Source organism: Lotus japonicus, chromosome 4, assembly GCF_012489685.1.
Source record: "Lotus japonicus ecotype B-129 chromosome 4, LjGifu_v1.2".
Lineage (NCBI taxonomy): Eukaryota > Viridiplantae > Streptophyta > Magnoliopsida > Fabales > Fabaceae > Lotus > Lotus japonicus.
The window spans coordinates 73364996-73377491 of record NC_080044.1 but is presented as its reverse complement, the minus strand read 5'-3'; the positions used below and the strand labels follow the sequence as shown (position 1 = coordinate 73377491).

General features: G+C 35.6%; 1 protein-coding gene across 1 annotated transcript; it reads left to right on the top strand.

The window, feature by feature from the left end:
- Positions 1–37: 37 nt before the first annotated feature.
- Positions 38–2220, top strand: LOC130710337 (oxoglutarate-dependent flavonoid 7-O-demethylase 1-like). Its single transcript, XM_057559561.1, has 4 exons — positions 38–349; positions 881–1122; positions 1242–1566; positions 1767–2220. Exons 1-4 carry the CDS (start codon positions 116–118, stop codon positions 2031–2033), a joined length of 1068 nt encoding a protein of 355 aa, XP_057415544.1. The 5' UTR covers positions 38–115; the 3' UTR covers positions 2034–2220.
- Positions 2221–12496: the final 10276 nt, after the last annotated feature.

Sequence of the window (12496 nt, the reverse complement as noted above, 5' to 3'; positions counted from 1 at the left end):
GTGGCTTTATTACTTTGGTGGTTTGACAAAAGCAAGGGACCAAACTTTCCGTCTTTTCTTACCAATTCATCTTCACCTTATCAATTCCAAAAGCAACCAAACTTCCCATCAAGCTATGGAGGCAACTCCTCTTGCAGTGCCCTTTGTCCAAGTACTAGCAGGTGAGGGACTGACAAGAGTTCCTCAGCGCTATGTTCGTCCACAATATGAGAGACCCATATTATCTACCACTGTTCCTAATTTACGCCAAGTTCCTATTATTGACCTTAGCAAATTATTATCCAAAAATCTCAAGGGACCTGAACTTGAGAGGCTACACCATGCCTGCAAAGAATGGGGCTTCTTTCAGGTTCTCCTTTCCCCTTGTTCTGTGTTTCTGCTCTTTTTTCAAAGAATGAATTGTACAGAAATCATATTTAATTATTTGTATTTATTTTATCATATTCAAATTTATGATGAGTGAACTCTACCCTAAAAACTGGCTAGCTTAGGGGCAATGATTGCTTGCAGTACTGGACATCTATGAATCCATGATACACTTTGTTACCGTATTAGAATTTATGAAACCGTAACCCAAAATCTTGCTAGCTTAAGGGTCAAGACCATGTATCTCCAAATGATGTCCTATTCATTGTTTCAGTAATGAGATTGTGTCATGTACTAAGAAACACTCATATAAGCTTATAAATGTCATATCTATGTTGAGAGAAGAATAAGACATCATTTAGGGATAGGTGATCTCAATCCCTAGTTAAAGGTGAGGTGAGGATTATTGTACCATATATATAAGCTTTGGCCATATCTCTAGTGAATTATGTGGTAATTCTCAACATATCATGAAGCAAATGATTTAAGCTCTGATTTTGACTAATATTTATAGCTGATTAACCATGGAGTGAGCACTTCATTGCTGGAAAACGTGAAGAGAGGTGTTCGTGAATTCTTCAATCTTCCAATGGAAGAGAAGATGAAATTTCAGCAGAGACAAGGAGAAACGGAAGGGTATGGTCAGCTCTTAGTGTTTTCTGAGGATCAAAAACTTGAGTGGGGAGATATGCTTTACATGTTAACATTGCCACCAGAAATGAGAAAACCCCACTTACTCCCCAACTTACCATTCAGGTTCTCTTTCTCTCTCATATTTGCTCTGCTTTTGTTTTTGTCCAAGAAAATGTACTACAAATTGTATATAAGTTTAAATATTGATTTATTCATATGTGTGAGTGTCTTCTACCCTGCAGAAATGATTTAGAGGCCTATTATGCAGAGATGAAAAAAGTTAGTATGCAGATCCTTGAGCTAATGGCAAATGCCCTCTCTATAGACACCAAGGAAATGACAGAGTTATTTGCTGCAGGGACTCAAAAGACAAGGTTTAATTATTATCCTCCATGTCCTCAACCTGAGCTTGTAATGGGTCTCAAACCTCATTCTGATGCTGGGGGCCTCGCCATTCTTCTCCAAGCCAATGAAGTGGAAGGTCTTCAAATTAAAAAAGATGGACAGTGGATTCCTATTAAACCCCTTCCTAATGCTTTCATCATTAACATTGGAGACATGTTAGAGGCAAGCATTTGTTATTCTGTACTTGTTTGGATGCAAATCAGAGTTTTTATTGAAGCTCATTATGTGCATTTTCTAAATAAGTTTTAATAATCTCTTAATTCAGAGAGAATGCACTATTAGGAGAACCTCTACAATATTTTTGCAGTTATTTTAACTATTTTAAAACTGCTTTGAACTTATCTTTCCCACTAATTTGGCAGGTGATAACGAATGGAATTTATCGAAGCATTGAACACCGAGCAACTGTTAACTCTGAGATGGAGAGGATATCCATAGCCACGTTTAACAATCCCATTACAGAGTCAACTTTAGGTCCATTACCAAGCTTAATCACTCCAACAACACCAGCAGCGTTCAGAACAATTAATTTTGCAGAATATTTAAGAGGATACTTTTCTAGAGAACTTCGTGGAAAATCATACCTTGATAGCATAAGGATTGAAAATGGGAAAGAAAATAACTCTTAGAAAAATTCCATATAAGGTGCAAAAGCTTCTATGTTTGGCAATTGACCTCAGCTGAATTTAAGCGTGCAGTGTGTAAGGACATGTGTATATTGAGATCATCTTTAATGAAGGGTGTTTGTGAGAAGGGTTAGAACTTTTTTTTATATGCCAATGTTAGTTGTTAATTGTTAGTAATTTAGTTCTTTCACCAGGATTCACCCGGTAAATCCCTTCATTCCCTTAGCAACCCTCCCCCAGAAGGGTTAGTACTGTTGAATTTATCTTTCATTTGTCAATATTTTGATTCGAAACCGTCTCTAAACTCTGAAAAAATTCAATGAGGTTTGAGTTTTATAAAGACAGGGTCACTCACACATATCAGGTTGGCTTGGAAGATAAATTAAGTATCAATTGCAATTCGCAAAGAATTATGAATAGGGTTGGTAGTACTTCTCTTTGTATTGAGTACTAGTACTAGTATTATGTCCTTTTGGACTCTTTGCTGAAAACTTATTATTGAAAGCCATATATTTCTGTAAAAAAAGAAGTTGTTGTTGATTTTTTTTATAAGCTGAAATATATATTGAAATGAAGTATAAGGAATATTTCAATCTAATACAAGTAATATAAGGAATAATGCTATGAACAATAAAACTATAGGACACAAAACAAGAACCTTCTACTATTAACATTGTCCCACCACCTTCTTAAAAGAAAGACTCTAGAAAAATGTCTAACTGATTTGTGAGATTTCAGCTCTACCAACTAAGTGAATTAATTGCACATAGTCCTTCCCAACCACGACTTTTGTACCTACATAGTGCAATTTTTTAAAAAAATTACTAAACTAGTGCATATATATTTTTAATTACATAACTGGGGTAAATCGCCATTACAAGTGGCGATACCCTTTTTTCTTTTATTTTTTTTATTGAAATCGCCACTGTCAGTGGTGACATGCTCTCTTTTTTTAAAAGAAAATTTCCATTAGCGATGGAAACAAATCCGTCACAGAATTCCAGTATATACTCTAAAAGGAATTAGTGACGGAATGTGTTGAAGAAATTTTCCGTCTTAATACATCGGAATATACTTTGCAACGAAGTTCTGTCCGTCACAAAATCCTAGTGAATATTGCAAAATAATTGGCGACGGAATTGTGTTTGGGAGTGTTAGTTTGTGACAGAATTCTCTCTCCACACCACATTGTGTCACAAATTCTTTTTATATTATATACTAGGATATTGTGATAGATGTGTTTCTGTCACTAAGAAAGAAAGGAAAAAAAAAGAACATGTCGCCACTGACAATGGCAATTTCGATAAAAAAAACAAGAAAAAAAACATGGTATCGCCACTTTAAGTGGCGATTTACACCAGATGTGTAATTAAAAAAAATTATGCACTAGTTTGGTAAAATTTTCTAATAAGTACTATTTACATGTACAAAAGTGGCTTTATTACTCCGGTGGTTTGACAAAAACTACTAACTTTCTGTCTTATGTTACCAAATCGACTTTTTTTTATTTTTACATGAGTTTTCTAAATGATCTATGAAAAAAGTTTGGGTTAAATAACTCATTGTTTAATCACATTGAAGATAAATGGATTAGAATTTTTTTATTATATTATTAATTTATTTTTGAAAAATTCTATTTATCTATTGAATTGTAAATCAGTATTTCACATGAGTCATCTAGACAACTTTTTACATAAAAAAAATGTACCTTTAGATATTATTTACAGTTTTGAGGTACCATCTTTTTATATATATATAGATACAGCTTTATTGTAAATCGCGACTATGATAGGCGATTTCACATTTTTTTTAAGATCGGCCCTTCCAATGGCGATAAGATAACATTTTTTTCCGACGAAATGCAATCTGTCACAAAATCCAAGTGAAAGCAAATGCATATTCCATTGCTAACTCGTTTTTTATTATTCACTAGGACTTTGTGATGGACTAAACTTCTGTTGCAAATCATATTCCGTCACTAAATACTTTGCTTCCAAAGAGTTCCTTCTCTGTGTACTATCATAAATTCTTTTTCTTTTATTCACTACGATTTTGTGACCGATCTCTTTCCCGTCGCTAAAGGAGACCGGAAAAATATAAAAAATTGTGGAATGATATATTCCCATTTTATTTTCTTTTTGATACACTAACTATCACTTTATTTAATGGGTAGTAGATAAAACAACTTATCACTCTTTAACCTTCCATAGTGTTCAAAAAAAAAAACTTCCATAGTGTATGCCTCATCTCCAAAGTCTTCACATGCACACATATTTTCATCATTTTTACTTTTTTAGAAACTGGGGTCCCCCTAATATGCACCACTTTTAAAGTGGTGCAAAATTACACCAGTTAGATTGACTGGCTATACTAGGTTGTTCAGGTCTTTTTATTTATTAATAATAATAATTAATAAAATCAAAAACAAAAAAGATTGAAAGGGGGCATGAGTCTGGTGCTTCAAAGTTCAAACGTCAAAACCCTAAAACTTCAAATCGGCCATCCTATGCTGGAGCATGATACCGTTATTGTCGTTCACTGCTTCTTCTAGAGTCTTGCGCAGCAGCGTGCTAATATTCGTTGCACAGATTGATCGTGGCTGGAACGACGATTTCGCAGGTGAAGCAGTGGTGCCGTGGTGGTAACTGCGACAACAGCGGCGCTGGCCGCGGTGGTTCGAGACACCACCGCGAGGGGTGGCGCGATTCACCCTCTGGTCGCGGTGCGATGGTGACAGGTTAGTGAGGGTGCGGCGGTTTGTGATTTGGAACAACTATGGTGGTCCGGCTTGGTGGAGAAGGGGACCGGTGATTAAGGCTTTTGGTTCGTTGATAAGTGTCGGTTTTACGTATATTTGAATATCATTTAGGCACTTATTTGACATGTATGCTTGCATTATTTATCATTTTATCCCCCAAAGTAGATAAATTATTATATACTTAATTTTAGCTTAGAAATAGTATAAATATTATATATTTCATAAGCTTAACTTGGACTTTTGATGCAGGGAAGAAATTCATGAAGAATCCAAGTTTAAAGTGAAAATTTGTATTTTTAGAGAAGCAGAGCGCTGAGCGCCCAGAAAGGGGCGCTGAGCGCCCATGGCGGCTAGAAAACCCAATTCTGAAGAAAGCTGGGCGCTGAGCGGCCTCTGAGGAGCGCTGAGCGCCGTCGACCGCCTCAAACACTTATAAGTGGCCAGAAATCAGATTTTTTGAGTATCTTTCACCATTTTCTCTCAAAACTCATAGCAAGAGAGCTAGGCACGACTCTAGAAGGATCCCTGGGCTAGGATTGGATGGATTGGAGCTTCAAGATGGTGATGGAAACCATGGGAGGACGGTGACAACCTCCCGGAAGCCATGGAAAGCTTGGGAGAGCTTCCATGGTTGTGGTTACGTCTTCTCCTCTTGGGTTTCAGTTCTTTCTTCCCTTTCCCTTGTAGTTGTTGTTTTCTATTTGTGTATTTAGATTTGTATAGCTTGACTCTTTGATTGTTCTAAGTTCATTCATTGATGTATATGGAAATCTTCCATGCATGGTGTTTCTTTCTATGCTTTATGCTTTTAACCAATCAATTGATAATCAAATGAGCTTCACTAATTTGTAAATAGATCGAGAGGTTGATATGAGTTTGTGAATGCTTAGATAAATGAAAGTATAACGCCTATGTCTTAGGTCACAACACTGTGTTAAAGTTTTACTTTCTTCGCTTCAAGTATCGATTGTTTTGTGTTAGATTCCTATGGACTAGCATGAGATCGGGAGATAATTGCGGGTCCGGTTAAAGAGAGAAATCACTCAGTGAACTAGTTGTCTTAGGGGGAGAATATCTTGGGTAGGAGCAATAGTGGATTTCCACGTGACAGGTGGGGTTCTGAGTTCTAACAAGAGTTTCTGGAGTGACAACGGAGACTTGCAAGCCTAGGGTACCTTGTTCTAGGAAAAATTGGTCGTTGGGAATGTCTTTGAGAGAGAATCTGAGTTGTATTGTTCCTTTTGGGTTTTCTAGATGGTAAGGGATTACGTCTAGGAATTCTAATTGATAGTTTCACCTAGGCTAGGGATAGTTAGGTGGATAGCTCTCGGCATCATAAATGAAATGAACCATTACAAAAGTGTTTGAGTTGAAAGCAATTAGAGGATTAGGGGAATACATTCTAAATATGTTTTCTTCTTTGTTATCCCTGTAAACATTCTTTTACCGCTTTCCTTATATTCAAAACCATAAAAACAATTTATTCAACATCTTTGTATCCGCTCAGATCAATGTTTAACTGGTGGAACTAATGTTCACACAATCCCTGAGGACGATAAACCCGTATCTGCTTTACTATGATTGAATCATAAAGGTTTAGACAAAAGCAGTACAAACAACGAGGAAAAAACCTTTATTAAATTTGGCGCCGTTGCCGGGGATTGTGTTTTGAAATGTTGGTGAAACTAGTGGAATTTTAATTTGAGATGTACATAGTGTATATAATGAATGTTTTGTTCTTATGTGTCAATTTCACTGATTTGTTCTTGTTTTTAATGCTTGTTGTAGCCTGATCAACTATAACATGATTTGTGGTTTGGAATTCTGTGAACCTGTCTTAGAATGAATCAGCTAGTGAATTTAATGTAATTTAGGTTCATTAGTCATGAATTGATGCATAGGATAATGTATATAGGTGTTGTCTTGTGCATAGTTGTTTCTGTTTTCTTTCTCTTATTCTCTTGTTTTTGTTTTTAAATTTCCCAAGGATTAATCACTTTGGGTTCTTGAATGATCTTTGTATGTTTTCATGTTTAAAATCCGCTTTTGAGTTATTTGAATAAAGATAGAACCAAGAGTTTTGGAAACCATGTGTTTTGGTGTGCTTGTTTTCTCTTTTTAAATTATGTAGTATATGTGATTTAGTGAAGTTGTGCCTAAAGTTTAGTTTTTATCAGTTTCACAAGTTTTGTTTATCATATTGAGATTGTTTAATGAGTTTAGAAGCAAGAAATGTGATAAAATCAAAATTTGGGGGTGTGACTTGTTGAAATGCATGTGAACATTTGGTCAAATTTGGATTATGTGCTTTTGATGTTAATAACCTGTGTTTGAGACTTCTAACAGATCCAAAATATTATATCTAATGCACATGGAAGGTTGGAATGCAAGGTAGGTGAGTATTGCAAATTTTGAGGTATGTGGTTGTGTGAAAATGGTAAAACAACAAGTCCTCCGAAGTATTTTTTCTGCATAACTGTGAAAACGTCTTCCAAATGATCTTGAGCAAACTCATTTTTGTGTTAGAATACTTTTCTTCAAGTGTTAGATTCGGTTTTAAGTCAAACTCTTTGATTTTGTAGTGAAAGTGAATAAGAACTCCACATTGTGTTCTTTCTTAGCCATGAAATGTGATTTTGAGTAAACATGCTCAATGCTGTTTTCTAAGGATATCCACAAGTTTTAAATGATGTGAATGAATGATTTTAAGGCCTAGAATGAATGGAATTTGAGAATCGCAAAATTGAAGGCATTGGGTTGTGGAATTGCCTGAAAATTGCACTTGAAATGATCTTGGTATTTGAAATTTGATTTTGATGCAATTTGTTTTCAATTGTTGCCTTTTAAGATCCACACAAGTTTCTTAATGGATATGAATGTGTTTGAACCATTTGGAATGTGCTAGAAAGGTTCACATCAAAATATAGCCTATCAAGTTGTGCAAAAGCATGAAATTTGTCTTTGAAAGTCTTGCACTGTCAATCTTTGATAACAACATTTGCTTGTTAAATTTTAATGCAATGACATATTTTAAATAATATATGAATATGATTGAATCAATTTACATGATTGAGAAATCTAAAACTCAAAATTTAGCCTGTCCAGTTGTGGTTTATGGGGGTTTTCTGAGATCTAACACTGCTGAGGCCGCCCAGCGGGCTTCAGAGGCTGCCCAGCGTCCTGGGAATTTATTTTATGCAGAAAAAGAACTGGGCAGACCGCTCAGCGGTCCCCGGAAGGCGCTCAGCGCCCTTCCAAAAACAGAACAACACTATTTTCTTTAAATGATCATATCTTCCTCGTTTTTTATCGGATTTAAGCAAATGACCACTCTTTGGAAGTGTACTTTCATATGAACCAGAGTGTGGATTGTTTTAATGGAAGATGTGACTTTTCTCATTCTCTTTTGTGTACTAACATAAATTGTAAGTGACTGTTAACAGGAATCTTTTGATGCTGGTTTTGCTTGGCTTGAGGACAATCCAATTTTCTTGGAGGGGGTGAGAAGTTTGATGAGCTATCCTGGAGCATCATGCATAGCATCATGAGGGAGTATTTTTATTCTTCTTTCATTTTTTGTCTTTTAGTTTCTTGTTAGTATTCTAGTATAAAGATAAATTAACACTTTCTTTGGATTTCATGGATATATGATTGATTTCAATGGCATGATTGATGAAGAATCAATGGAATTGCATGATATGTTTTAAATGCAACTTGGATTGTTTGATTCCATGGTCTAACTAGTGTTTGCACTCATTGATAACATGATATGATATGATTGTATGATTCACATTGAATTCATAGGCATAACATGAAATTTTTGAAAATCAGGGACTGCTTTGAACCTAAGCCATGTGAGGGAGTGTGCCTATACAGTTGTGAGCTGAGAGAGTCCTCATTGTTTTGCATGATTGGTTTTGTTTGAGTCTCCGATTGTCATTGTTGTATAGAATTTCTTGGAAATGATCAAGGCATGTTCTTTCTTTAGTGCTTACACACTCACTTAGCCAAATGACCATACCCTTTTATTAGGAAATCCATTGTTCAACCCCATTGAGCTTGAAAAGGAAAGAATTCGTGATTTATTTCTTGTTTATAACCTTGAGCCTAAAAGGAAAATAATGATCTCACATAAGCTGAATAGGTTAAGAGAGCATTTGCATGATATGGTTGTATTCAAATTGGGGGAAGCTATTGTTGTGTTCAAGTTGGAGGGAAAGGCATGTTGGTTAAAAAAATGTTGAATTCTCAATCTCTTTTGTGTACTATATGTATATAGTGTGAATAATTGTGAAAAAAAAAACAGAAAACAAAGATTGAGAAAGAAAGAAAAGAAAAAGGGTGAAAATAAAAGAAAATAAAAGAATGGTGAATGAGATAGTTGGTAAAAGTGAGAGAGTGATTTATCATATTTTATTGGTTTGAACTGTGATTGCTCTCTTAACTTAATGAGTATTTTGAATATCCAAAAAAAAAACCAATTTTCTTTGAAACCTGACATCATTACAACCCTCAAAGACCTTAGAGATCCTTGATTGAACATGCAACTTTGACAATTGTTGAGACGGGTAACAAAATTGATTTTTGTGATTCAGTGTATGATTGAGTGAAACACTTACCTTACTCTGTACAAAATGAGATGTTGAGTGAATTAGTATTCTCTGGTTTGATAGGAATGGATTGTATGCCTATTGATTTTCAGAGTGGATGTACATTTGTATCATTGTTGTGTTTTTCTTTTGTGGGCATCAGAGTTCTGGTTTTGGATCATCCAGTTTCAGTTTTTGAGAAATCATGCAAATTGAGCTTTTCAGATTTCTGATACTATGTCTGTTGAATGAAAGTCATTACCTTTTGTTTGAGGACAAACAAAGTCTTAAGTTGGGGGGAGTTGATAAGTGTCGGTTTTACGTATATTTGAATATCATTTAGGCACTTATTTGACATGTATGCTTGCATTATTTATCATTTTATCCCCCAAAGTAGATAAATTATTATATACTTAATTTTAGCTTAGAAATAGTATAAATATTATATATTTCATAAGCTTAACTTGGACTTTTGATGCAGGGAAGAAATTCATGAAGAATCCAAGTTTAAAGTGAAAATTTGTATTTTTAGAGAAGCAGAGCGCTGAGCGCCCAGAAAGGGGCGCTGAGCGCCCATGGCGGCTAGAAAACCCAATTCTGAAGAAAGCTGGGCGCTGAGCGGCCTCTGAGGAGCGCTGAGCGCCGTCGACCGCCTCAAACACTTATAAGTGGCCAGAAATCAGATTTTTTGAGTATCTTTCACCATTTTCTCTCAAAACTCATAGCAAGAGAGCTAGGCACGACTCTAGAAGGATCCCTGGGCTAGGATTGGATGGATTGGAGCTTCAAGATGGTGATGGAAACCATGGGAGGACGGTGACAACCTCCCGGAAGCCATGGAAAGCTTGAGAGAGCTTCCATGGTTGTGGTTACGTCTTCTCCTCTTGGGTTTCAGTTCTTTCTTCCCTTTCCCTTGTAGTTGTTGTTTTCTATTTGTGTATTTAGATTTGTATAGCTTGACTCTTTGATTGTTCTAAGTTCATTCATTGATGTATATGGAAATCTTCCATGCATGGTGTTTCTTTCTATGCTTTATGCTTTTAACCAATCAATTGATAATCAAATGAGCTTCACTAATTTGTAAATAGATCGAGAGGTTGATATGAGTTGGTGAATGCTTAGATAAATGAAAGTATAACGCCTATGTCTTAGGTCACAACACTGTGTTAAAGTTTTACTTTCTTCGCTTCAAGTATCGATTGTTTTGTGTTAGATTCCTATGGACTAGCATGAGATCGGGAGATAATTGCGGGTCCGGTTAAAGAGAGAAATCACTCAGTGAACTAGTTGTCTTAGGGGGAGAATATCTTGGGTAGGAGCAATAGTGGATTTCCACGTGACAGGTGGGGTTCTGAGTTCTAACAAGAGTTTCTGGAGTGACAACGGAGACTTGCAAGCCTAGGGTACCTTGTTCTAGGAAAAATTGGTCGTTGGGAATGTCTTTGAGAGAGAATCTGAGTTGTATTGTTCCTTTTGGGTTTTCTAGATGGTAAGGGATTACGTCTAGGAATTCTAATTGATAGTTTCACCTAGGCTAGGGATAGTTAGGTGGATAGCTCTCGGCATCATAAATGAAATGAACCATTACAAAAGTGTTTGAGTTGAAAGCAATTAGAGGATTAGGGGAATACATTATAAATACGTTTTCTTCTTTGTTATCCCTGTAAACATTCTTTTACCGCTTTCCTTATATTCAAAACCATAAAAACAATTTATTCAACATCTTTGTATCCGCTCAGATCAATGTTTAACTGGTGGAACTAATGTTCACACAATCCCTGAGGACGATAAACCCGTATCTGCTTTACTATGATTGAATCATAAAGGGTTAGACAAAAGCAGTACAAACAACGAGGAAAAAACCTTTATTATTCGTCAGATGGTTGAATTTCTGGATTTGGTTTATGGTTTGGCTCAATTTAGAGAGGAAGAGGCTGTAGAAGAGGGTATGCTTCTGTTGGTGGTGGTCTTCTGATTGGGTTTTTGTTGTTAGTGTTACTGGTGTGGCAGTTTGATTCTGATGTTCATTACAGTAGTATCTGTGATTGATTTTTGAAGCCTGATTTAATCGAAATTGCTATGTTTGAGCAAGGAGAATGAGAAACTGGAGATTTGGGAATGGGGGAATGGTTTGATGAAGGAGATGACTGTATTTTATTATTTCACTTATTTTATTTTTATCATTGAAAAAGACAAAATTACCTATTATTGCCCGTAAGATTGACTGGGGTAATTTTGCACCACTTTTAAAGTGGTGCATATTAGGGGCACCTAGAAACTGCTTCTAAAAGTAATATTTCCACATATGTTTCTCTAGGCATACCACTCATCTGTCACATACAAAATTTTCATATCCAAATTAAATTTCCTTTATGTCGATGAATTACTTGTCTAATAACTATTTTCACTCTTTTTCCTTCCTATATCTCTCTTTATTATTTATCACATCACACATCATATCACTTATTTTTCTAATTTCCCTTTTAATTTACTCAAGTGTGAAGTGTGAGGAGTATGAAAGAAATATTATTAAGAGCCCGTTTGGTGCACTGTATTAGACCTGATTGTATAAGCTTATATAATACGTTACGGGCTTATCAGATGTTTGGTGGTTACATTGTATTGGATAACTTTATCCATCAAGCCCTTCTAATACATCAAAATGATGGATAATTTAATCCATCACCTAAAGGGAGGATAAGACCTGATAAGTTTTGATGTATTAGCAACTTAAAAATATTCCAACCCTAACCTCATTCATCTATCGCTCATCACGTTCGACGTATTTTGCAGTCACGTTCCTGCACCCCATTTTCTTCATCCTTCCACCTTCCTTTTCTTCCTCCTCCATTGTCAAGTAAGTTTTTCTCCATGGCTATTTTACAATTTCTCATCTTTTTCATCTGTTCTATTTTCTTTCATTGTTGAATTCTATTTGTGTGACTCACTTTTCACCTACTGTATCTCTTTTCATGACTTAAACCCTTGTCTACCTGCTGTTAGATTTATGAAAACGCTGTTTTCCCCAAATTCATCATTCTTTTGAAATATAATAAAATCATTCAATTCATGTTAATGTTCCATAACTAGGTGTGGCAAAGTTTTCTCAATTGTTCGAA